Source organism: Pithys albifrons, chromosome 9 (assembly GCF_047495875.1).
Source record: "Pithys albifrons albifrons isolate INPA30051 chromosome 9, PitAlb_v1, whole genome shotgun sequence".
NCBI lineage: Eukaryota > Metazoa > Chordata > Aves > Passeriformes > Thamnophilidae > Pithys > Pithys albifrons.
This window is the reverse complement of record NC_092466.1, coordinates 37449965-37475106: the sequence shown is the minus strand read 5'-3', so window position 1 is coordinate 37475106 and position 25142 is coordinate 37449965. Positions and strand designations below refer to the sequence as shown.

General features: G+C 50.3%; 1 protein-coding gene across 4 annotated transcripts in view; it reads left to right on the top strand.

Annotated features, from left to right (window-relative positions):
• Nucleotides 1–25142, top strand: part of PRKG1 (protein kinase cGMP-dependent 1) — a 341078-nt gene that overhangs the window by 304022 nt on the left and 11914 nt on the right. For 3 of the 4 annotated variants that reach the window (XM_071563624.1, XM_071563622.1, XM_071563625.1), the window contains 3 exons: nt 7488–7584; nt 19868–20007; nt 23737–23826. In XM_071563624.1, the coding sequence (XP_071419725.1) occupies nt 7488–7584; nt 19868–20007; nt 23737–23826 (327 nt within the window). The remainder of the gene's footprint in view (nt 1–7487; nt 7585–19867; nt 20008–23736; nt 23827–25142) is intronic. The other variant, XM_071563623.1, reaches the window with a different exon arrangement.

Below are 25142 nucleotides of genomic sequence, written 5' to 3'. Positions count from 1 at the left end.
TTTAGAACAGGGTGAGAGGGGAAATAAAAGATACCCTGTGAGCTTTGTAACTCTGTGTTTGTGCTTTCAGATCTCCCTCCCCTCCCAGAGGAAGTTAGAGATGCCATGGCTTTAATGGCTGGTTTAGCTGCCACTCAAAGGGTCACTTTCTGTAAGAAAATCTAAACCAGGAGGTAAAAAGCAATTTTCTCCTGATGTGAAAGGCATGAAAGGCAAGTACCTGGTGTGCTGGAGAGCTGGGGGGGTCCAGGAGAAACTCCCAGCCCTGCCAGCATGGAGGTGAAAAGAAAGACAGCCTTTCTTTTCAGTGCCATGGGTGGTGCAGCTGGAGCTTCACCCTCATGGTCACCACTTGCATGTCCCTTCAATAAATCCAAACCAGAGGGCTCTTGGTTTGGGTTTTCAAGATGTGGAAGGAAGTGGTAGCAGCTAAATCAGGAGTTAAAGCCACTGCATTGCTGACCTCAGAAGGATGGGCTGGAAGGAGGAGACCTGAAGCAAAAGCTGGGTTGTTGGCACTCATGCCCTGTATCCATCTCTCCCCAGCCCCCTGGAGACAGACCACACACAGCTTTCACCCATTCAGTGTTGTTTGAAATTAGGCAAAAAGCCAGAGTGGAAGATGAGCTTGAAGTTGTCCTTGTTGGTGTTCCTTGGGACAGGGCAGCAAACCTTCATCCACCAGTAAATCCTCTCCAGCCAGTGGAGATGGGTGGGTGACACCACAGCACCCGTCCCTGCCAGGAATGGCACGGCAGATTATCTGTGGGCACATCAACACGGCATCAGGCTCTGTGAAAGGGCACTGGGATTCAGGGAATGGCTCCCTGGTGGCCACCGGTGGGCAGCAGGACCCCTGAGGCCCGTGGAGGTGGCACAGTCACCTTGTGCTGGTGCTTCCTTCCAACAGCTCCCTGTCTCCCATCGGTGTTTTCCTGCTTTTCCTGCCAATGGAGATGTCCTGGAATAACAACTTTGTGATCCTGTGTTTGTGGACAAGCTAATAAATGGCAATAATGTGGCAGACCTTGAAGTGACTTCAGCTTCTCTGTGGCATCACGTGCCTGACAGTAAAACAGGCAAAGAGCTGGGCTTCTCCTTGGCAGTTTGGGTTTGAAATGCCAGGAGTCATGGAGAGGGATGTTGGGAATGCCACAGGGGCATTCGTGCATCAGGAGAGGGATGGACAGCAGGTCCCCGAGGAAGAAACACAGAGCAGAGGCTTTGTGTGCTGTTTGGGAAATCGCTCCCCCTGCTCTCACTGCCTGCTCTGCCTGAGGGTGATTTTGGGGTGAGCATCCCCCTTCCAGCTCACACAACCCCACGGAGACCTGGGAGAGCCCCTCACCTTGAAGGATCAGACTCTTGGAGGAGAGTGAGTGTGTTAACAGGGGTTTGGGTTCCCACCAAGCCAGCAGGGGGTTGGGTGTCACGACCCCTGATCTCCACAGACAGTTCTCAGTTGAGCCTTTCAGGGGCTCTCAGGGGCTTCAACCCCTGTTGTTAAATAAAGCACTTGACTGCATCTCAGTTTATGGGGTTTCTTTTTGGTATTTTATTTCTCAGTCCTCGTCGTCAGGAGTTACAGTTATTGGGTAGTTGTGGAGAGAAGGGAAGGGGAGCAGAAGAAGGAAAAAGATGCAACTGTGTTTACATTAACAATATTTAAACTGTTCTTGCACAAGAATATTCAAGTTTCAGGAGGGACTGTATTCAGGGCTACTTTTTCACACAGTTACACACAATCTTAAAACTTATACACACCATGTGACTGTCTGACATCACACAGCTATAGCTAATTATTAAGTAATACACATTTCCTAAACATTGCTAGATCTAAACAGTCTTAATGCAACTTATTTTAACTTTATAAAAGAGTTCTATTAATGTTACTCTGTGGAGTTTCTCAGGCTTCATTTCTTGCTTCTGCACCAGCTCAAGGTCTCCAGACAAATTCCATTCTTCTCTTAGCAGCACCTGCAAACTTGTCTTTGGTTTGCCAGCCTGAACATGTGTGAATCCCAACAGCTGGGGATGTCCCCTTGGTTATTTGGCTCTGTTTGCCGAGGGGTTTCTCCCCCTCAGACTGTCCCAACCCAAAGCATTGCTGTGTGGAGGTGAGCAGGGTGTGCAGGTGGGGTGGGACCTCCGAGAGGACGAGTGGTACCGTGCCAGAAAGGAACATGGGTTTGCTCTCAATGCCTCTCCAGGATTTGCTTTCAGGCATCCCAAGGCTCTGGATGTTGCTGGTTGTGTAAAATGCACTGTGGCTGTCCCTGCCCCAGGTGTTGCCTGAGTGTGGCTCCAGCTGCTGAGCCTCCCCCAGGGCAGAGCTGAAGGTAAGGACCCCGCTGGGGCAGCACGAGGGGCTTCTTGTTTGGCTCTCACCCACTGACCATCCAAAGATTTGCCCAAAATCCCTGGGAACCACGTGCTCCTGGGCTTTTTGGACTCATTGGAGCTGGCAGGGAAGGGAAGGCATGGAAGCCCTGCCTGCATTTGCTGCATCTGCTCTGCCTTCCATCGCTTTGCCACAGCGAGGCCTCCTCGTTACCCAAATTCGATCCATGTTCCCTTCCCACTTCTCATTCCCGTCTGGAATTGCCTCTCTCTTAACTCAGTGACATGAACCCAACCTAGGAAGCCTGCCATGGCTGCAGGGTGCCAGGCAGGCCATGGGTGCCATGGGCAGACTAGACCCAGGTGGGTCATTGCATCATGACTAAAAGATTCAGATGTAGGCAAAGAACAGTCACAAAATTGAAGATTTGGGGGAATTTTTGCTTTCATTTACACAGAGTGATTTTTTTTAAGTGCCACACCAGCTGAAGGAGCATTTAAAAAGAATTTAGTTGTGGCTGCCCCATCCCTGGGAGTGTCCCAGGCCAGGTTGGACAGGGCTTGGAGCACCCTGGGCTGGTGGGAGGTGTCCCTGCCCATGCCAGGGGGTGGCACTGGATGGTCTTGATGGTCCCTCCCAGCCCAACCCATCCTGGCATTCTGTGCTTCTGTGACCCCTTAAAATCTTGCTGTGTCTTAAGAACCACAAAGAGATGTACTCTCTTCTTTAGATGACACAGAAATAGTTTTGTTTTGTGTTACATTTCTCCCCTCACCCTCTTTGTGGCTCTCAGGCTCTTTTCTCCTGTGTCTTCTCACAGGCTGGGTGTGATCATCACCACCCAAGTGCTGCAGCTCCAGTTCTCCCGGTGTTTGCAGGGATCCAGCATTTCCCCCTGCAGGAGGGCACAGCCTCAGCCCTGGGTGATGCCCTGGCCAGGCCAGGCAACAAACTGGAATAGCTGGGAAACAAGCAGGTGTCTGTCTCTGGGCAGGGCTCTGAACTCTGGCTGTATCCACCCAAAGTGGTTCTATTTGCTCCCATCAGGGAGCTGGGGGTTGGTTGGTTCCCATTTGGTGGCAATTTCTGTCTAGTTGGCAGCGTGCAGGTGGCGAGGAGCCAAGTTTTCTCCGAGGGTGACAGTTTGCTAACAGATGTCTAATGTTTCCCAACACAGTTGGCTCATGTGATGGAATCATGAGCTAGTTTAGTCAAGCTGAGCAGTTGGATAATTGCAGTCCTTTGCTCCTCACATCTTCTCATTTATCCTTGTTAGCTGCTTAGGTAAGATGGTTAATTGTTTTTTTGTTTGGTTTGTTTGTTTTTTGTGTTTGTTTTTTTTTAATTTGTAGTCCTGGGAGGAAAGGCTTGAAATGACTGTGAGATGAATCCTTGTCTTCAGAGGTGATGCCTCATTTCAGGGATTGGGCACCTCCAGCAGTGCAAGAAGCCCCAGGATTTCCTCTCCCCTTGTGCACAGCTGGCATTGCCCAAACTCTTGGGCTGCCCTCCCAAAGGAGAGGGCCATGTGGGTGATGGGATTCACTCCTGAGCCCCCTGATTGCTCTGCTGTCCTGCAGGTGATGCCTGTCCATGGCCAGGAGGAGGCTGGAGTAAGGCAGCTCCTTGGGAATGTGTAGATCTCCCTTGGAGGGAGAGAAGGAAGTGGGTGTTGCCAAACCCCAGCTCTTCCACAGGAACACATGGATACCCCTTGGTGAGATCACTGCAGAGCTCTCAGAAGGTTCCTCTGTCATCCACATAGGCAGAAGACCTTGGAGAAGAGCTTGGGAGGTTCTTCAGGATGCTCCTGTTTCTCTTGGATCTGAATCTCTCTTTCTCTGCTGGGTTTTGGTGTCCCACCTCTCCAGCTGGGCTGGGAGCTCTGCCAGCCTTGCTTTGATGTAGGACAGGTGGTAAATCCTGGGATCAGTAAGCAAAAAGCACATCAGGAGAGGTTTGGGAGATGAGTCCTGGCCTCCCACAACCTCCTGTGGAAATCTCAGCCTTCATTTTTAATAAGTTCAGTGTTTTCCCCCTTTTTTCCTGGTATCATTTCATTTGGGTATTTCCAGCTGTGATTGTCCAGGCATTTTGGCACAATTACCAAAATATCCAGGTCCTCTCCTAATTACCCCTAATTCAGCTGGAGACAGACAATCCCAGGGATCTCACCCAGGGAACACTGATCCCACCCTGAGCTTGCCCTGAGGAGTCTTCCCAACATCTCTTAGTATAGGAACTTAAATCACCAACTCTTCCAGAGGTCAGGAAAGCGTTTTCTCTTCTGGAAAGTCTCCAAGCACTGGCACATGGCTGTGTATTTAGAATAAAAGTGCCCTTCTGGTGGCAGTGCCAGCCAGGACTAGGCTGTGGCACCTGCAAAGTGGTGCCCAGGAGAACACCCTGACCTGGCACATGGGTGCTTTTCCCAGAGAGTGATGAGTTGCTTCCACCTCCTTCTGCACAGGTGTGGGCAAAGTGTCTCCACCAGTCGGGCCACCTCTGTTAGACCTTCTTGGCTGGGCAGTGCCCCAGCCCTGAGCAGAGCCCAGAGAGGGGGGGAGTCTCCTCCCTGGGGATATCCCAGAGCTGTGTGGGCACAAAGCTGTGCCATGTGCTCTGGGATGGCCCTGCTGGGGCAGGAGGTGGCACCACATGCCACCCCTTCCCGCCTGACCCACCCTGTGACTCTCCCAGTTATCTGAGTGTAGCAGAGTCTTTATCCTGGTGCAGAACTGAATGTTTTCCTACAGTCACACCAATATTAATATTCCAACTACTTCTGTATTTCTTGGCACTGCCCTCCCAGTGCCTTGAAAGAGTCTCTTTCCTTTTGGAGGTGCTAAAATAAGACATCACAGATGTTTTTCCTGCAATTCTGCAGAAGCTTGGGAGCTTTGGGGAGCAGCACACTCAGCTGGAGAAACCTGGAGGACAGGAGAGGAATTCCTATTCTGCACTTCCAGATGAGGATAATACCCCTGATTTCTGATTTAGGACATGGCTTGGGAATATTTGCTGATCTTTTTATTAAAGATGCTCATCCATAAGCTTTGAAGGACTGTTAGTTTATAGGAACTTGATGTTAAAGTGGACTTTGTAGGTGGGAGTGAAAGAGAGTTCAGCCTGTTGTCAGTGGGCACATGAAGAGCTTGTTTGTTTGATTTTCCACATGTTTTGGTTCACTAGTTATTTTTGGCATTTCCTTTGGGTTTTCGATGCTCGTTGCACCTCTGGAAAAGCTGCATTCAATCTGCCTCACCCACTTGTGTGTGCAACCTGCACCTAAGAGAACTGGCCAAGAGGTTTCCAAAAGCAATCCCAAGAAGCCTGCAAGTACATTTTCTAAGGAAAAATAACACATGAACACCTTTTTTTCACATGTTCCATGGAAATCCAGAACTTCCAGCTTCCACACCCTGGTCCAGTGAAAGGTGTCCCTGCCCATGGCAGGAAGGTTGGAACGAGATGGTTTTTAAGGTGCTTTCCAAGGAAATTTTCCATTCCTCATGGCAATTATAACTCATTAAGGGTGTTTAATTAGTCTGTACATTTATCATGACAATTAAAGCCGTCTCATTGCTCTGCCACCCCTGAAATGAATCTGCTGTGATTTAGAGGGGACATCCAGACACGCTCAGCAGAGGATTTCAGGGGCAGCTTTAGCAGGCACCTCACGAGGAGCACACCGGGATCAATCCCAAGGTTAGCCCAAGTTCAGAGCAGGCTCGGAGCTGATTGGTTTCCAAAGGGGGATGCAGCAGGAGCAAGGTCACCCAGGGGATCTGGTGACAGAAGGAATAATAAAGCAGAGCTGAAGGCATTTGTTGGCAGCACCACCCACCCCGAGAGAAAACGGAGCTTCATTGCACCAGGTCTGGGGCTCTGTGGTGGGACCTTCCACATTTCTTGACACCTGTATTTGTATTTTTTAATTCTTTTTGCTTGAAAAAAATGATGGGTGTTTGCTCTTTGCCCCCCAGTGCTGTTGAAGTTTTAAATAGACTGAGGGAGGTGGTTTGAAGGGAATCAGTGGGGAAATCAATTCCAGGCTGTTAATGAAAGAGAGACAGGCTGTGCTGGGCAGGGGACATGGAAAAGCAGGACAGGTGGATTTGTGTATCCACAGTGGCTCCCACTGGGATGCTTTATCTTCCCATTCCCCTGCACGAGTGAAGCCTCCAGGTGGGATAGGTGGTTATGGTCTGTTAATTGCAAGATATTATGGCTAAAATGAAGCCCTGCAAACCACCCAAACTGCTCCTTTGCACCCTCCATGCCTCCCTCCTCCATAATCCAGTCAACTCCCTTCTCCCATCCAAGCGAAAGGTCGGACATGCACTGGCAGCTGAATGTCACATCTGATGGAGTGGGTGGATCCTGTGCATCCATTTCCCCTCTGAGCCTCTCTAAAAATAGCCCAGCCCTTCCCAAGGAGCTATTTTGGAGGGCTCCTGTTCATGGGGCTGGTCATGGGCAGCTCATTCTGGCAGGCTTGCATGTGTCTGATCTGCATGCTCCCCCAGTCAAGGGCTGGGTGCCCTCAGTTGGGCACGGGCTGCACTCAGAGAGCTGCACTTTGGAGCCTGGGCTGGGACAGCCACTCCAGGGATGTTTATAGGAGGGCAAGAAGTGAAGAGATTCCTCTAGGAATGTTGCTGTGTGGCTGAAGTCATTCACTCCAGACGTTTGCAGCCCGGATCTGATTTCCTCAGACCTGGCTGGGATTTCTCTCCAGGGACCTTAATGATCTTGCCACTTCCAGTAGGCATTTCTAGAAACTCCTGCCAGGCTGTGGATAAGAGAAACTCCTGTGAGAGGCTTCTACCTTCCAAAAAAATCCTCAAAAGACACCAAACCAAAAAAAAAAAAACCAACCCAAACCACCCGGGAGAAGATCACTAGAGAATGCCCAGCTGGGCGGGCAGTGCCAGGCTTTGTAGACATGCCTAGGGGTGGTTGCTTTGCTCCCTGGAAAACCCGTGCCCGTCGGAGCGATGGCACCAGCCAAACCATGAGCGAAAGTGAAGCGTGAGGCCATGGAGCGGCGGGCACGGGGCCGGTGCCAGGTGGGCACGGTGGCACACAGGGCCCAGGTTGGCAGCACTAAGAGATTTCCCTTTTTTCACCTCAAAAAATCCAGATATGAAGCCGAGGCTGCTTTCTTCGCCAACCTGAAACTGGCCGACTTCAACATCATCGACACGCTCGGCGTCGGCGGCTTTGGCAGAGTGGAGCTGGTAGGTCACCTGCTTCTTCTTCTTCTTCTTCCTCCTTTGCTCTGAGCCTCAGTGTCTCTTAATTGCACCCAGAGAACTGGGAGGGATGGTCTGGTGGGATTATTCATTTTCGGATGGGTGAGTATATCGGAAGTTGAATGTTGACATTTTTGTCTGTGTTTCTGCCAGTGCCACCACTGAATGGTTTACCCTTTTCCTGCCCAGTTCTAGGGAAGAAAAGCTGAGAGAGTGAAGGCTTTGTCCTTGAAGACAGAGTTTGCATAAACCAAAGTTACTTGTGTCTCTGCTGTTGGTTGACAGCCTTTGGAGGAGAGCTGAGGGGGAGATAGCAGGGAGGAAGAGAGAGAGCAGAGCCTGGGACCTCTTCCAGGGGTGTGGTGGCCACACCTCCATAGGTAGATGTCACCAGCAGGCTCAAAAAAAAAAAGGAGAGAGGGCTTGTGCTCTTGGGGTTGGTGTTTTTCCCCAAAAAAAAGACAGCAGGGACACCTGCTGTCTGCCAGTGTTTAGAAGATGTAGCCCCTGCCTTTGGGGGAGAGCCTGAGTTGGTAGGACAACCTTATGTGAGTCAGTCTTTGGTCAGTGGGTGCTGACACGTTTGGGCTTAGTGCTTTAGTCCCCCTCCTTCTCTCCCTCCCTTCTCTTTGGGTTCCTGCTCTTTGGTCACTCCTGTTGAAAAAGATACTGTGTTTTCTGAACTCTCAGTGGTTTTCAGCCTCACTTTTCCAGCAACAGTGGAACCCACCCTGTTACAGTGAGGAAAGGGGAGTTCTGTGTCCTGGGCAGTAAATGTGGGAATTCCCACAGTGGGGCGAGAGAGGAGTTGGTTAAACCTGGTGCTGGGAACACCAAGGGTGTGGGTTGGACTTAGTGAGCCTTGTGGGTCCCTTCCAGCTCAGAATATTGGGTGATCCTCTCTCTAAGTGGTTTATGGCTTTGGTTTATGGCCTTCTAAAAGCAGCCTGTGTTGCTGTGGAGGGCTGGGATCGAAAGAGCAGCCCAAAGCCTCACCCAAAGCTGAGCAATGTCCCTCTTGAGCAGCTTCCAGCTCAGGTCTAGAGATAGTTCTGCTTGGTTATCCTGAAAGCTGCACATTCAGTGCCTGAACCACAACAAAACATCCCAGAAAGCAGCTTATTTCTTGCAGAATTGCAGAGAAAGGACAAACCCTGAGCTTGCTTTTTGCTGTGCTGGGATTTAGAGCTGTTTATTAAATCAGAGCATGAGCGGGAGGAGACCCAGCAGTGACCACCACATGACCCATTTTTAAAACCACATCAAGACAAAAGCTTAGGGAGTTATTTTACATCCCAGAGGAGCTTCTGACACCAGACAGTGGCACAGTGTGTTAGGAAGCCCCACATCTGGGGGTGGAAAAGAAGCAGAGTCACTGTTGCCACCACAACTTGTGGAGGAAAACCTCTCTCTGTAACGTGGTGGGAGCCAAACGTGGTGCTGGGCATTGGAAAAGGGGCAAAGTGAAGTGTTTGGGGGATTATTTATGGTGTGAAGAGTAAATTCTGTGTTCAGAGCACAGTTTCCCTGGGCTTTATTTCTGACTGTTCCTGGTGGGATGTATAGGAGGTGCTGAGGAGGACAGTGTGTCTGTGAGAGCGTTGGTCCCTCACAGGGGACCCGTGGGGGGGTTAATTTATTATTTATTTGTTTGCTGTTGGCAGCTCTTGTTTTGGAAAAGCCCCAGGGGCTCACCCATAGTTGGGAAGGATGTCCTTTCTCCCTTTCTGTAATCATCTGCTGAGGGTGCTTTAGAGTGGGACTTTAATCTGGGTTGTGCTCCACATCCCTTTTGAAGCCCCTTCACCCTCTGTTGACATCAGCATGGAGATGTGTCTCCTCAATTAACATCACTGCTGGCTTCTCCACCCAAAAGGTGACCTGCAGTGAGGGATCCAGTGCTTGGGGCTTGGTTTGAGCCTTGTGAAGGAGATTGGGGAGTTTGTTTTCATTCCCAAGACTGTCAAGGTGGTTTAAAAGCCCACATGTCCCTGGGAAGGTGCAAGGTTTGCCTTCATGATGGGACCCTCAAACCACACACTGGACTGTTACTGGTGGCCATAGGCCAGTCCTCTACCTCTGGCTGCTTCCAGAATTCCTGTGGAAGCTTTAAGGTGATGAGAGAAATTCCATCTTGGCCATGCCTGACTCTTGTCCAGTGGAGAGGAGGAGCAGGACTGGACGTGCTCCATCACTTCGATGTCTCAGGTCAGAGCCAAGTGGAAATATTTAATTCTGGGGTTGTGTCAGAAGCCCCCAAGAAGCCCTGATGCCACCTCTGAACCTGCTGATGGGAAGAACACCCTCGTGACCTCGTAGGGATTTTCCCCAAGGGTGGGTGCCTCTCTCCTGAGCAGGAAAATGCTGGTGCTGCTCATTTTTAGCTAATACTGAGTTGCACACAGAGGGATAACAGATATTTAAATGTGTAGCTCAACACTGCAGATTTTCTTGTTTTCCTTCACCACAGAGGGAAATGTTGTTACATAAAACCAAGAAAACACTCTTTTTGTCAAAACAGAGCCTAGAATTGCTCCCTCTTCCTTCCATCTCCTCCATGAAAAATAAGGGGTTGTTATTTCAGGCTCAAAATCGAACAAATGTAAAAGGTAGCAGAGGAATTTATTGCCTGAGTGAGTTACAGCAGCTTGTTAGTGCAGGAATGTTTCTGGAAAACATGGACATTTTTGTGCTTTCCAAGAGGAAGATCATTCAAACAAGTGAAGTACATGCAAGGAAGAGGATTTTTTACAGCTGTGGGCAGGATCGCCAAGGACGTTGCTGTTCCACTCACCTGGTGGGCTCTGGTGAGAAACTGGAAGTTCTAGGGCTGAATTTGGGTCTTGGGTTATTCCCAGGGGGAATGATGCTCCCCTTGGGCTGTGGTTTGATGTCCAGGTGTGGTTTGAATATCCTCTGGTGAGGGCTGGGTCACCCCTTCCCTGCATCCCTACCCAAGGATGTGGCTTTCAGGTGACACAGCCTAAAATTTAAATGGTTTCCCAGTCGAAATATTCCACCTGGAAATACCTTTTGTCTTGCTTTTCTAGGCAGTTTTGGCCTTTGTATCTCAGGAGACATTGGGGTTGTACTGCTCAGTTTTTGGATGGCTCCTTGATGGGTTGTACAACATGCCTTGTCCTTCTGGATGCTCTTCTTCATCCCTGGCTGGATTCTGGAACCAACTTTTTGCCAGGCTTCTCTAGAGGGGATGGAGAGACCACAGTCTGCCCTGAAAATTACAGGAGTGGACTTTTTGGGATGAGTCCACTGGTTTTTTGCAGCTCAGCTTCTCTGCTTGATGTCAGTTGAGCTTCTCCTTTGCTGGGATCAGGTGCCTCAATAGTCTATTGGAATAGGGAATGTCACCTCCTGTTCATGTCCCACTTTGCAGAGGACAGGGATGCAGGCCAGGTGTCCCCAGCCCTCATAAATCATCTCTGCTGGACTTCATTGCTCTTGTCTTTGTTCCTTAATTTCCTTTTCATTTAAGTTCTGTGCTTCTAATCATCCTCCCCAGGTCGGTTCTTTTGGGTTTAAATCAAGATTATTTTTGACAGCCCTGAAATAAATCTGTGGGAGTATTTGACCATGGAGGATTAGAGTCCTTAATGAGGTGAAATCAGGTTGTGGAGGTGAGGGCTGAGCACAGGCAGAAATCAGGTCCATATGTGCCTTCTGCACTCCTCTGGATGACCTATGGCTTGGGACATCCTGGGGCTTCTTGGGACCTGAGGGTCTCACCCTCCAGCACAGTCAAACATTCACGACCATGTCGGACCACTTTTCCCTAATTTCTTCTTGAGGTCTTTAGGGAAGGAGGTTCCCAGGAGGTTTTTTTCCTGTTATTTGCCATCTCCCTCATGTGGCCTCTCCTGAAATCCAGACACATCCAGCTGGTGGAGCTTGGGTTTATGGGTTTGAAGAACATTGTTATAACCTGAACCTGAAGAACTCTTTTCTTTAAAAGAATAAATGTGCTTCTCTTGTGCTTTGTGTGCTGACCAGTGACAGCACCCAGGGAATGGCTGGAGCTGTGCCAGGGCAGGGACAGCACCCAGGGAAGGGCTGGAGCTGTGCCAGGGCAGGGACAGCACCCAGGGAAGGGCTGGAGCTGTGCCAGGGCAGGGACAGCACCCAGGGAAGGGCTGGAGCTGTGCCAGGGCAGGGACAGCACCCAGGGAAGGGCTGGGGTTGTGCCAGGGTAGGGAGAGCACCCAGGGAATGGCTGGAGCTGTGCCAGGGCAGGGACAGCACCCAGGGAAGGGCTGGAGCTGTGCCAGGGCAGGGACAGCACCCAGAGAAGGGCTGGAGCTGTGCCAGGGCAGGGACAGCACCCAGGGAATGGCTGGAGCTGTGCCAGGGCAGGGTCAGGTTGGATCTCAGGAAAAGGCTCTTCCCCCAGAGGGTGGTGGGCACTGACCAGGCTGCCCAGGGCAGGGGGCACAGCCCCAATGCTGCCAGAGCTCTAGGAGGGTTTGGACCATGCTCTGAGTGTCAGGGTGGGATTGTTGGGATGTCTGTGCAGTGGCAGGAGCTGGATTTAGGTGATCCTGCTGGGTGCCTCCCAGCTCAGGAGACTCTGTGATTCTAATTCCTGATTTCCAGGCCTGTGATGGTTCTTGGTGCTCACTCTCCCACCTCTTTGGAGTGATGCCCAAACCGGGCATGTGGAGTTTGACCCGGACCTTCCTCTGCTCAGCTGGACCACGAGGGGCAGCACTTCCAGTTCCCTTCATTTCAAGTCATCCCTTCAATTTGTTCAAAATGCTCCAAATTCCCTTGCTTTTCTCCAAAATGCTCCCAGCCTTCCTGGCTTGATTTTAATAGGTGGAAAGTTAATAAGATTCTTCTTCTTTTAGAATCCAAGCCATTAATGAATGTTTTTTATACACTTGAAGTGCTTTGGGGCTTGATGGTGGCCACTCAAAGCAAACCCCCTTTGGAATGTGGAGATGGATAAAGACACACATGAAAACACACCCAAAGTTTCAGCCACATTTCATGGAGGCCACACAAGCCCCTTTTCTAAGGGACACTGTGGCACTTTCCAGTTTTATTTTGGTTTTAAGGTTTGGAAGTGTTATCAAATCCATTACAGCCTCTAGCCTGGTTTGCAAACAAAGCAATTAGTGAATTAATTAGATAGCTGGGAAAAACCCCACTGCAATTGTCCTCCCTACGGCCTGGCAGATGCAGAATCCAGATATTTATTGCTGGAAGTTTCCAACTGTGTAGCAAGGCATCTGTCCCAGCTCTTCCAAAGCTTTTTATTGGAAGGAGCATTTTTCTCTTGGGAATCTCCTAAATTTTAGTTTAAATTGTCGGGAATGACTTCAGGCTGTGCCAAGGGAGGGTCAGTTTGGGCATCAGGAGGAATTTCTTGCTGGAAAAAGAGTGGTCAGGCCTTGGCAGGGCTGCCCAGGGAGGTTTGGAGTGCCCAGCCCTGGAGGTGCCCAAGGCAGGACTGGCCATGGCACTGAGTGCTCTGGGCTGGGGGGCAAAGTGGGCATCAGGCACAGGGTGGGCTCCATGGGCTGGGAGGGCTTTGCCAAGGTGGGCATTGGGCACAGGGTGGGCTCCATGGGCTGGGAGGGCTTTGCCAAGGTGGGCATTGGGCACAGGGTGGGCTCCTGGGGCTGGGAGGGCTTTGCCAAGGTGGGCATTGGGCACAGGGTGGGCTCTGTGGGCTGGGAGGGCTTTGCCAAGGTGGGCATTGGGCACAGGGTGGGCTCTGTGGGCTGGGAGGGCTTTGCCAAGGTGGGCATTGGGCACAGGGTGGGCTCTGTGGGCTGGGAGGGCTTTGCCAAGGTGGGCATCGGGCACAGGGTGGGCTCTGTGGGCTGGGAGGGCTTTGCCAAGGTGGGCATTGGGCACAGGGTGGGCTCTGTGGGCTGGGAGGGCTTTGCCAAGGTGGGCATCGGGCACAGGATGGGCTCCTGGGGCTGGGAGGGCTTTGCCAAGGTGGGCATCAGGCACAGGGTGGGCTCTGTGACTCAAACCTCCGTGATTCTGGGAATTCTGGGAATTCTTTGCCTTCCACCCTTTTGAAGGAACGGGCCTTTTGGGTGCCATCAAGGGGAAGATGGAGATTTAAGAGAGGGAACTGAGATCAGGCACCTGAGCACATCCCACATTCAATAAGGAAACTGCTCCTTCTGAGCTCAGCAAAATGCTGATGAGGATCATTTGTCCCTTTTTTCCTCATCCCTTCCCAGCATTTGCAGCCTCTTCCTTTCCTCAGGATATGCAGGATAATTTTAATTCTGCACTCACACAGGGCTGGACCACTGCAGAGCGAGTTGTTTGTTTGGTTGTTTTTTTTTTTTAATTTGCCATGGATTTTGAATTCCTTTTGAAATTAACACATCCTTTGTGGATGGAAACATCTTCTCAAGGACTGTCTGTTAATGGGAAGGGTTTGGAAAGATGAGATGTGTTCATAGCCCATCAAATACTGGCAGGATCAGGAGATGAGCTGTGGAGCCAGAGGAATAAAACATAAAAAATGGTGTTGTATTTCAACCAAAGCCAAACTGGGAAGCAGAGCAGGACCATTTTGGGCTTCTATGGAGTTTAAGCCCATTTGATACTTCCAAGACACCACAGCAGTGAGTTGGTCCATTTGGTCTCACCTATTTTATAGCCATACAACCCTTTTTCTACAATTTCCTTGTTATGATAATGATTTTATGCATGAAGTCCTTGACATTCCTCACTGCTTTCCAGCCTTTTGCCTCTAGACATCTTTGAAAAATAATATTTACTTCTGGGCTTGAGAGGAAAACACCAATTTCAATGCACTTCCCCAATGCCCTTTGCTTATAAAGAACCTTGTTGTGTGTCTTGTGAGGTCCTGAGAATAAATTTTCAGTACAGGGATCAAAATGTAGAATTAAAGGGGTTTGGCACAGAAGAATATTTGATTAAAAATCCTTGAGTAGCTGCAATTTTCCAAGGACTGTGCTTTTTTTAGAGTGTATTCCTAGAGTGTAATTCTGCAGTCTGTTTTCCTGTGCAGTCCCAGGACACTCAGACTGGGAGATGATATTTAGTGCTTTCCCACCCAGGGAAATCCAGACTTTCCCAAAGGAAATAAGGTCACTGTCATGGACAGTTTCCACCCTGATGCCCACTTGGAGTTCATTCTGGATTCCTCCTTCAAAACCTCAGCCTAGAGCACATCTTAAAGATTTGATTTTTACTCCAGGATATTTTTTTCCATCTTACAGAACTGGAGAATGGTTTGGGTTGGAAGGGACCTTAAAGCCCATCCAGTGCCACCCCTGGCATGGGCAGGGACACCTCCCACCAGCCCAGGTTGCTCCAAGCCCTGTCCAACCTGGCCTGGGACACTCCCAGGGATGGGGCAGCCACTTCCTTTCTAAGCAATATCATAGGTGGGGTTTAAGTCTTGACTTATTTTCCAACCTAACCCAGCACAGTGTCCCTCCCTGCCCCACACAAAGGGAACCCAGAATTAATGGGATGTTGGGCACGAGGGAGGGAGAGAGAAGCATCAAAGAGCCTCGGCATCATTTGCATATGCAAATTATAATTTCTCTCTAAGCCTTCGATCAGAAGAGGGGCTGAATCTGGCCTTGAGATGTGGAAATCTCCTCCAAAACCCTGATCACAGAGTCACTGAGGTTGGAGTCACAGATCACAGAGCCCACCCTGTGCCCAATGCCCACCTTGGCAAAGCCCTCCCAGCCCACAGAGCCCACCCTGTGCCCAATGCCCACCTTGGCAAAGCCCTCCCAGCCCACAGAGCCCACCCTGTGCCCGATGCCCACCTTGGCAAAGCCCTCTCAGCCCCTGGAGCCCACCCTGTGCCCGATGCCCACCTTGGCAAAGCCCTCCCAGCCCCAGGAGCCCACCCTGTGCCCGATGCCCACCTTGTCCCCCAGCCCAGAGCACTGAGAGTGCCACGGCCAGTCCTGCCTTGGGCACCTCCAGGGCTGGGCACTCCAACCCTCCCTGGGCAGCCCCTGCCAAGGCCTGACCACCCTTTCCAGGCAGAAATTCCTGCTGCTGTGCCCCCTGCCCCTGCCCTGGCCCAGCCTGAGGCCGTACCCTCTGCTCCTGTCTCTGTGCCCTGGAGCAGAGCCTGACCCCCCTGGCTTCCCTCCTGGCAGTGATTGCAGAGCCAGAAGGTGCCCCCTGAGCCTCCTTTTCTCCAGACTGAGCCCCCCCAGCTCCCTCAACCCCCTCCTGAGTGACTCTCCAGACCCTTAGGAAAGGTCTCCCCTGCTGGGCACCACTTGGAGGCATCAATATGAGCAGGACATTCCCTAAAAAAAAAAAAAAAAAAAAGAAAGCAATTTCCAAGGCAAAGACTGTTATTGTGGGGGTTTCTCTTTCCTCCTGGAAGAAGATAAATCCCTTTAGCAGGAGGAGCTTGCTGTCCCTCTGGCTGGGGGCAGGAGGAGTCACTGCTTTGTTGGTGCAGCAGTTCAGCTGGCGGGGTTAGGGCAGCTCAGCTTGCAAAGGCTGTGCCCAGCAACAGCTGCTGCTATTCTGGGAGGTTTGAATGGATCTAGGTGGGAAAAAATCAAGGAGCTTAGGCATGCCCATCAAGGCAAAGCACTGGCAGCTTAGTTCCCAAGCCAAAGCATTGGCAGTTCAGTTCCCAAGTGCTGCTGTGGGGTCTGTTATTGTTTAATGGGATCTTTAATGGGATATGAAGATGCCCAGGTTTCACTCAAACACAGTTTTCTGGCTCCTTTCCATCCAAATAACATCCAAATAACATCCAGCACATTTGGGGATGTTCACAGCAAGAAAAAACCCCTTGGAAAAGCATCTTGGTGCTTATAGAGGCTGTGCCCACACAGGCAGGTCAACAGGAGACAATGAACAACAAGGAACTTGTCAGTGAGTCGTGGACACCAGAGTTCCAGGAGAGTTTGGTCCAGCTCCTAAAAGCTCAGCCTTAGGGTGTGTTTAGGAAAGAGCTTCACATCTCCAGAGTAAATGGAATGATTCTCACTTGCACAGCCTCTGCTCCCTGAGTGTCCCCAGCTGGGAGCCCTGGAGGAGCAGCAGGAAAGGCTCCTGGGCAAGGTTTTGGTGTCTCAGAAGAGTTTGGGTTGGAAGAGATCTCAAAGCCCATCCAGTGCCACCCCTGCCATGAGCAAGGACACCTCCCACCAGCTCCAAGCCCTGTCCAACCTGGCCTTGGACACTCCCAGGGCTGGGGCAGCCACAGCTTCTCTGCCCAACCTGTGCCAGGGCCTGCCCACCCTGACAGCCAGGAATTCCTTCTCAATATCCCATCTGTCCCTGCCCTCTGGCAGTGGGAAGCCATTCCCTGTGTCCTGTCCCTCCAGGCCCTTGGAAATGGTCTGGAAGGGTCAGACACCTCGCTGGTCTTCATGGAAAATAAATCCTTCCTTAAGGGCTTGTTCTGCATTGTGGGACATATTTATGAATGTTTCCAGTTCCTCATGGTGGGTTTGAGTTGTAGCAGTTCCTCTGCCACTGGATTTGCAGCCTGGATGTAACACAGATACATGATTGATATGTATGTAACACATATATCTGATTTATAGTAAGCAGAGGCAGGCAAAGGGGAAAGGGAAGAAACATAAGGAGGTTTCTTCTTCTTTCCCCTTGAGACCTGGGTTTTGTCCTACCAATGTCCATTTTCCCAGGAAGTCTGAAAAAGCCCAAATTTGTCTCGATTTATAGGTGAGTTGTAACTCTTAAAAATAAAAAAAAAGTCAGGCCTTGAGTGTGTTTTGGGAGTTGCAGAGGTTTACAAGGGATGATTCTGGAGTGGTTGCAGCAGTTCTGTGTCAGCCCAGTAGCACCCTGCTGTGATCCTGGGGAACACGGAAAAGCAGGAGAGGTTGGATCTCTCCTTCTTCACTTGTCTTCATCAGAGACTCCTGGAATGGTTTGGGTTGGAAGGGACCCTCAAGACCACCTCAATCCCATGGGCAGGGACACCTTCCCCTGTGTATGTGTATATATGTTGTATTTATATTACCTGTCTATATAAACATATATAATATATATTTTCTGTCTTTAGGCAAAACAGAAATAGTTGTTATTCTCTTTTCCTTCTCCATTTGTCTGGTTTAGTTCCAAACAACATTCCTGCTGTGATTTTTCCACTGGGATGCAGTTCCTCTCCTGCATCACAATCCTGCAGATTATTAATTACCCAATCTTATTAATTTGACCCCTTGTCTGGGTTTGGACATCACCTGTTTGAGATGGTGTTTGGATTTCAACCACACTCCCTATTTAGTTCATTTTCCTGTGTTTTGGAGGGACAAAAATTCCTATTTTACATCTGAAAGAGTTTGTATCCTCCTGTAGGATTTCAGGATAAATACATATAAAAAAGAGTTTCATGATGAAAACTTTGGCCATAGATGGGTGGATCTCAGTTCTTTAGGCTTGGTGGTGGAAATGCCTTTGCCACCTGAGGGCCAACCTTCTGGGGTTGATTTCCTTAAGCTCTGAGTGTCCTTGGGGGCATCAGGATCCCAGGTGGAGATACGACAAAGAGGGAATGCTGAGGGTACCAACCCTCCTGGCACATCCCCTGCCCCCTGAATCATGCCATGGACATCAAGGAGTCCATGAAAGGAGTTGGGTAAGAAACTATTCAAGGTGGCCAAAGGGTGGTGGAAGGTTTGGACAATGCCCTCAGGCACAGGGTGGGATTGTTGGGGTGTCCTGGATGATCCTGCTGGGTCCCTTCCAGCTCAAGACATTCTGTGGTGCCATGTCTCATATAACCCACGTTTCTGTTACCAAAACACTGTAAAAATAGATATTATGTTAAAGAAACTGTGATGTTGTCTCCGCACCTGAGAGGCAGAATGGGTTTCTGCTGGGACCTGACGACAGACAAGCTGCTTCTCTGCTGGCAGAAGCCAAATTCCTACACAGAAACCAAAATAGAAGGTGCCAGATGGCACCTCTTACTATGAAGGAGGAAAAGCATTTCACAGGCAGCATTATTGTGAGTGGGGGCATTCAGCAAATTAAGGGGCCTGAGAGGTCAGTGATGAGGCTTCTTTCTCCTTCAGAGCTGACTGGGAGGGTTGGCCAGGATGGGAGGGGTGGCCACCATCCAGCTGGCCTTGGGTTCAGGAGTTACCAGGGTTACCCCAGCCAACAAGCAAACAACTCCTGCCAGCCCCAGCAGGGGCACCAGGCTCAAAATAGCCCGGGGAGGCTGAAGGTTAAAAGCAAAGACGTGATGGGGCCGTGCCAAAGAAAAGCCAGCTCTGCTCGCCCTCTGCCAACATCCCAGGGCTGGGATTCCCTGCCAGAGTGGCACAGCTGCTGTCAGCCTTGGGAAAAGGGGCTGGGAAAGTGCTGGGTTTAAAAGTAAAGTGGCAGGAGAAACGAACCCACCACGAGTGAGATTATGAGTCAGAGTTACAATTTAATAACAATATTACAATAAATGCAATGGCACAAAGAGAAATTGGGTTTAACCCCCAACCCCAGCAGTGTAACCCACCCCCTGGGGCACAAACACAGGGGGGTTTGGTGGCCCCTGTGCTGAGCCCCACGTGGTTCCCCCAAGTCCAAAGGAAAAGGAAGGGACAAACCTGTTGGTGCAGATGATGGCACAGTCTGGTGGAGAGTGGTGGGCTCCTCCTGTCCAGGGTCTGCTCCTCCTCTGGATCCAATGAGTGGTCCCAGAAGTCCCCAAAGCCCAAACTTCTCTCCCCTCAGGTTTGGGTGGGAGCCCCCAGTGCCTCCCCCAGGGCAGGGAGTTCCACACTGGGGGATCTGACTCTGGCAGTCAGGGGGGATTTTGGAATGGTTGCTGTCCCCTGAGCAGAGCTGAGCCCTCAGGTGGGTGTGGAGGTGCCAAGGAGTCCCTGCAGGGCAGTTCTCCCAGCTCCTCTGCCAGGCTTCTTTCCCAGCCAGCTCCCAGCCTGAGGGCTCAGCTGTGCCCTGGGCAGCTGCTGCCAATGGGCCATTGGGAACAGTTGCTGGGCAATGGCCCAGAGGGTTTGGAATGCCCAGCTTTGGTCACACCCACACAGGGATAAACTGGTCCCACCTGCTGAACTAGGACAGAAAGCTTCACCAGCAACATCTCCTGGCCCAGGGGCAACACCAACAGTTGGGTTTTCCCTATAAATATGGCGTTGTGGAAGTGCTGGCAGGAAGCCAAGTTTTACAGATCTGGGTTGTGCCAGAGGAGTTGCTGGGTTAGTGGTGGGGTCACTGGAAGGGTGGGTCTCACTGTGTGCCCAGTTCCTCACCCCTGTGCCCTGCTGTGCCCAAGGTGCAGCTGAAGAGCGAGGAGGCCAAGACGTTTGCCATGAAGATCCTGAAGAAGCGGCACATTGTGGACACGCGGCAGCAGGAGCACATCCGCTCCGAGAAGCAGATCATGCAGAGCGCCCACTCTGACTTCATCGTGAGGTACCAACACCCCCCACCTGGCACACCCTGCCAGCCCCCTGGGAAACCACCCACGGACAGCCCAGACACAGCCTCCCTGCCAGGGACTGCACAGCTGGAGCATGGAATGAGGTCTTCTCCAGGCCAACAGAAGATTGCTCTTCCCATGGGGAACGTCCACCCAAGCCAGCTGCTGTCTTAGCTGGTTTGTGTTGGCCCTGTTGTTGTGCCCAGGGGGCTTTGAGGCAGCCTGGGCAGAGTTTGCTGATGCTGGTGGGGGATGCTCCATGTATATATATCCCAGATTGGTTTGGGTTGGAAGGGACCTACAAGATTGTCTCATTCCAACACCCCTGCCCTGGGCAGGGACACCTCCCACCAGCCCAGGCTGCTCCAAGCCTTGTCCAGCCTGGCCTTGGACACTCCCAGGGATGGGGCAGCCACAGCTTCTCTGCCCAACCTGTGCCAGGGCCTGCCCACCCTCACAGCCAACAATTCCTTCCCAATGTCCCATCTGTCCCTGCCCTCTGACACTAGGAAGGCATTCCCTGTGTCCTGTCCCTCCATCCCTTGTCCCCAGTCCCTCTTCAGCTCTCGTGGAGTACCTTTGGACTCTGGAAGGGGCTCTCAGGTGTCTCTGGAGCCTTCTCTTCTCCAGGTGACCCCCCCAGATCTCCCAGCCTGTCTCCAGAGCAGTGAAGCTCCAGAATCATGGAATCCCAGCATTGTTTGGGTTGGAAGGGAGCTTAAATCGCAGCTCATTCCACCCCCTGCCATGAGCAGGGACACCTCCCACCAGCCCAGGCTGCTCCAAGCCCTGTCCAGCCTGGCCTTGGACACTCCCAGGGATGGGGCAGCCACAGCTTCTCTGCCCAACCTGTGCCAGGGCCTGCCCACCCTCACAGCCAGGAATTCCTGCCCCAAACTGAACCAGATGTGGTTCTTGGAATAAAATCAGGTGCCAGGCATTTTCGGTTGTTTCCACCCCAGTGCTGACATTCTCTGACTCCTCAAGGACTGGGACTGTCTGTCAGCAGGAGGGAGAGGTGGCTCTTTCCATGCTGGGGTCATGCTGAGAGCAGTGGATGGTGAGGATCTCTGGCATGTCACCAGGCTGGAGCCACGTGAAAGGGCACCCAAGCCCAGGGAGTTTCATCCCCCCTCAGAGGTGCCTTTTGCCGGCGGATCATCCCCACTCCCAGAAATAGCTCTGGAGTGACAAACCCAGGGGTGAAACCAAACCCTGTGGGAAATGCCAAGGCAAGCACAGGGTGGCTGAGGGGGTGTTTCCTTCCCACTGATCCCTGGGATTCCCCAGAGCTTGTGGCTCCAGCTCTGATTCATGGGTGACAACTGCAGGTGACACCCTCATTGGCCCTTCCCGGTGGGACTGGGTTGGATTCCCAGACACGGCCCAGTCCCTTGGCCAGAGCCAAACATATACCCTGGGGCTATTTCAGCCCATGGAGTGATTTTTGGAAGCCTGAGCTGTCTGGGGATGGGGATGCAAAGGGAGGTGTCCAAGCAGAGGGACAGTTACCACCATGGCCAGAAATATCTCCTTCTAAATAAAGCCTCAGCCTGCAAGTATTTCTTAATGGAGCCACTGATATCCGTGGCTGATAAATTCAATACTCCCTCATTCCCACTTCTCATCCTTTCAGCAGGCAAGGAAAACAAGGATGTGTCAGCTGCAGGTCTTCTCCTCCCATGTCCTGCAGTAATTCCCCCCTTTACAGCCACAGCCCTCCCTGAACTGTATTTAATACCCCATATATTTCAAATATATTTGGAATCCCCCACTGGGAAGGGACTTTCTAAGTCCAAAGGTCCAGCCTTTTCCTGTTGCTAAAAAACACCTATTTATCAAACTCAGTGTCTGCTTCCCCCCCTCACTTCTCCTCATGCACATACAGGGGGATTTGAAGTTGTCCTGTGATTTCTCTCCTGGAATTCTTTCTAACCTGCATATTCCCCTTTTTGGGGCCAGGTGGGATCATGTTTTTCCAGGTGCTGTGGACAGAAATTTTAACACTTCAATAGATTCATCAAGTTTTGAGATAGTGAGTGAAAGGTGGGTTTAAAATGATCCTGGAGCAAAGATATCAGGAATATCAGAACAGGAAAGACAAAATTCCCAAAGAACTGGATTGTTTTCTTAATGCATCATGAACCTGTGCATTAAAAAATCTGTGATAAGGAATCTTAGATAAACTCAGAAGCTCAAAGACCAAAATGCTCTGGGTTTGGGCAGGGGCCAAGCAAGTGCTGAGCACTGGCTGGCTGCAAATACTGAGATGAATAAGGAAATAAATGAAAAAGGCATTTAAATATTGTGACATTTCAAACTTCAGACTGTTTGATCTGCCCCCCAAAAATGCCCTTTCATCGTGTATAAAGCTTGGGCTTCCATGAGAGGTGATAAATAATATTTGACTGGGTTTTTTATCTGCACATTTTAGCCCAGAAAATGTTTAGCAGAGCAGGTCTGTCTTAACTAAAGAAAAGTGCTGCAGTAGCATTTTAATTACCAAACAATTAAAAATATGGAATTGCTCACATTTTGCATTCCTGAAGGTTTCTGTAAACCTTAATGTAGATGAAATGTTTATTAAGATAAATTATATTTTGGCCAACTGGCAGGAAATGTGTGGTTGTTTGTTTGGTTTTTTTGTTAAACCCATAAATTTTAGGTAATGCTCAGTTAGAGCTGCCCTTTGGTTTTATATATATATATATATGTGTAACTATATATCTATATATATTTATGTAGTTATATGGTTAAATCTATATATACACATACATATAATGGCCATGTTATAACTGAGGTTTTAAAAGTCAACACAGAGGAAGGAAATAATAATATAAAACAATAATACCAGAGTAAAGAAGGAACTGAAGCACAGATTTTTTTTTTCTCCCTCAGATTTTGTTGTGGCTGAAAATAGTCCCTTTTACCCACAGAATGTTTCCCCCATTGATGAGCCCTGAGCAGATTCACTTCCAAGATTAACTCTTGGAAGCTGCCAGGAATGCAGAATTGCACCATGTCAGAGGATCCCTCAGCAGTCCCTTTGCTGGAGAGCTTGGATTTTTTTAATTAATATTTAAACCTTCCCAGTTTCCAGGCTGGAAGCCTGAATGGATATGGCCACACATAGCAAAGCAACTCAACGTTAAAATTAAGTAAAAAGAAGAATTCTCTGGGTTTTTTTCCATAGTTTCTTTTATTTAATATAATTAAACACATATATAAACATAATACAATATAGTAATATTAAATATAATAATTGTATATCTAATAATTTTATATTATTATATATAATAGTAATATAATGATATGATGATACAATTATTATGCTATAATAATAAGAATAATAACATTAATGTTTATTATTTTAAAAATAATACTCAATAATGTAATATTATCATGGCCCATTCCATATGGAACACCTGGAGGAGTGGGAAACTTTTCTTCTGAGCTCCGTGAGACTCTTCACCACAGGGATGCTGAATATGTCCCACCTGAAAACAGGTGTTCAAATGATCTCCTTCAATTTTTGGGCTCCCCTTAGTCTTGTGGTGCTTCCTGAGGATGAATCACAGAACCAGAGAATTGTTCAGGTTGGGAAGGACCTCAAAGATCCTCCAGTCCAACCCCAAACCCAGCCCTGCCACCCAGTCTGGAACATTTGGTGCCTGCACTTGGGCAAGAGATTGAGTTGTGTTTTTCTGGTTTGCCAACCACAGGCTCTACAGGACCTTCAAGGACAGCAAGTACCTGTACATGCTGATGGAAGCCTGTCTGGGGGGAGAGCTCTGGACAATTCTCAGGGACAGGTGAGTTGGAAGAAACCATTCTCCTATAAATGGGAATGTTTTCTAATATGACAGAATCATAGGATGGTTTGGTTGGAAGGGAATTTAAAGATCATCCCATCCCACCCCCTGCCATGGGCAGGGACACCTCCCACCAGCCCAGGCTGCTCCAAGCCCTGTCCAACCTGGCCTTGGACACTCCCAGGGATGGGGCAGCCACAGCTTCTCTGCCCAACCTGTGCCAGGGCCTGTCCACCCTCACAGCCAGCAATTCCTTCCCACTATTCCATCTGTCCCTGCCCTCTGGCAGTGGGAAGCCATTCCCCTTGTCCTGTCCCTCCATCTCTTGTCCCCAGTCCCTTTCCAGCTCTCCCAGAGCCTCTTTAGGCCCTGGCAGGGGCTCTCAGGTGTCCCTGGAGCCTTCTCTTCTCCAGGTGAGCTGCCCCAGCTCTCCCAGCCTGGCTCCAGAGCAGAGGGATCCAGCCCTTGGAGCATCTCTGGGGCCTCCTCTGGACCTGCTCCAGCAGCTCCACATCCTTCTGATGTCACAGTTCTTAAATCACAGAGCTGTTTTCATCGCTGTGTTTGCTCCACTGCCCCCACTCTGTGACTGGGACCACCCACGTGTGCCCCAGAGACACTGCCAGAAATAATATCTGTTATTATTTCTCATTATTTACAGCCCAGGCAGGTAGGACAGTGATGAACAGGAGGAGCTCAAGGGTTCTGCAGGGGCTGGTAGCCCAGGAAGCCCATATCCCACCAGGGCACTGCCCAGACATGAAACCCACACCCTGCCAGGAGCTCCATTCCATGGGGATGGAGAAGTGCTGTGGAAAAAACTAGTTAGGAAAGCATGGAATAACATCCCACAGGCTGCAGTGCCCAGGGCAGCGTGGGCCTGGCATTTCCTGCCCTGGAAGGATCTGACCTTGGGGCATTCGGGGTGGGGGTGGCAGGTTGGGCAGGAGGAGATGCAGGGATTGTAACCATGTACTGGGCTCCTCACTGGAAGGTCATTCCATTCAATTTGGAAAGATTGATGGGAAAACAAAGATGAAATTCTCTTTTCATCCCCTGGACCACCTTTTTTGCAGCCTTCTGTGGCCCACTGAGACAAGGACTGTGGCCAAGTGAGCAGGTGCTGGGTTGGGTTTGTCACACCCTTTGGGCAGAGCCTGATGGTCTCATCTTTAGCTCTCTGGGATCTAAGCTGGGCTTCTGCTGCCACCTAGCTTAGACACTGTCCCCAGCTCAGCCAGCTCCCACCACCCCTCCCAGCAGGCAGAGGGACAGGGTTTGCTCTGGGGAACTGGTTGCAAACTGGTGCTGGAACC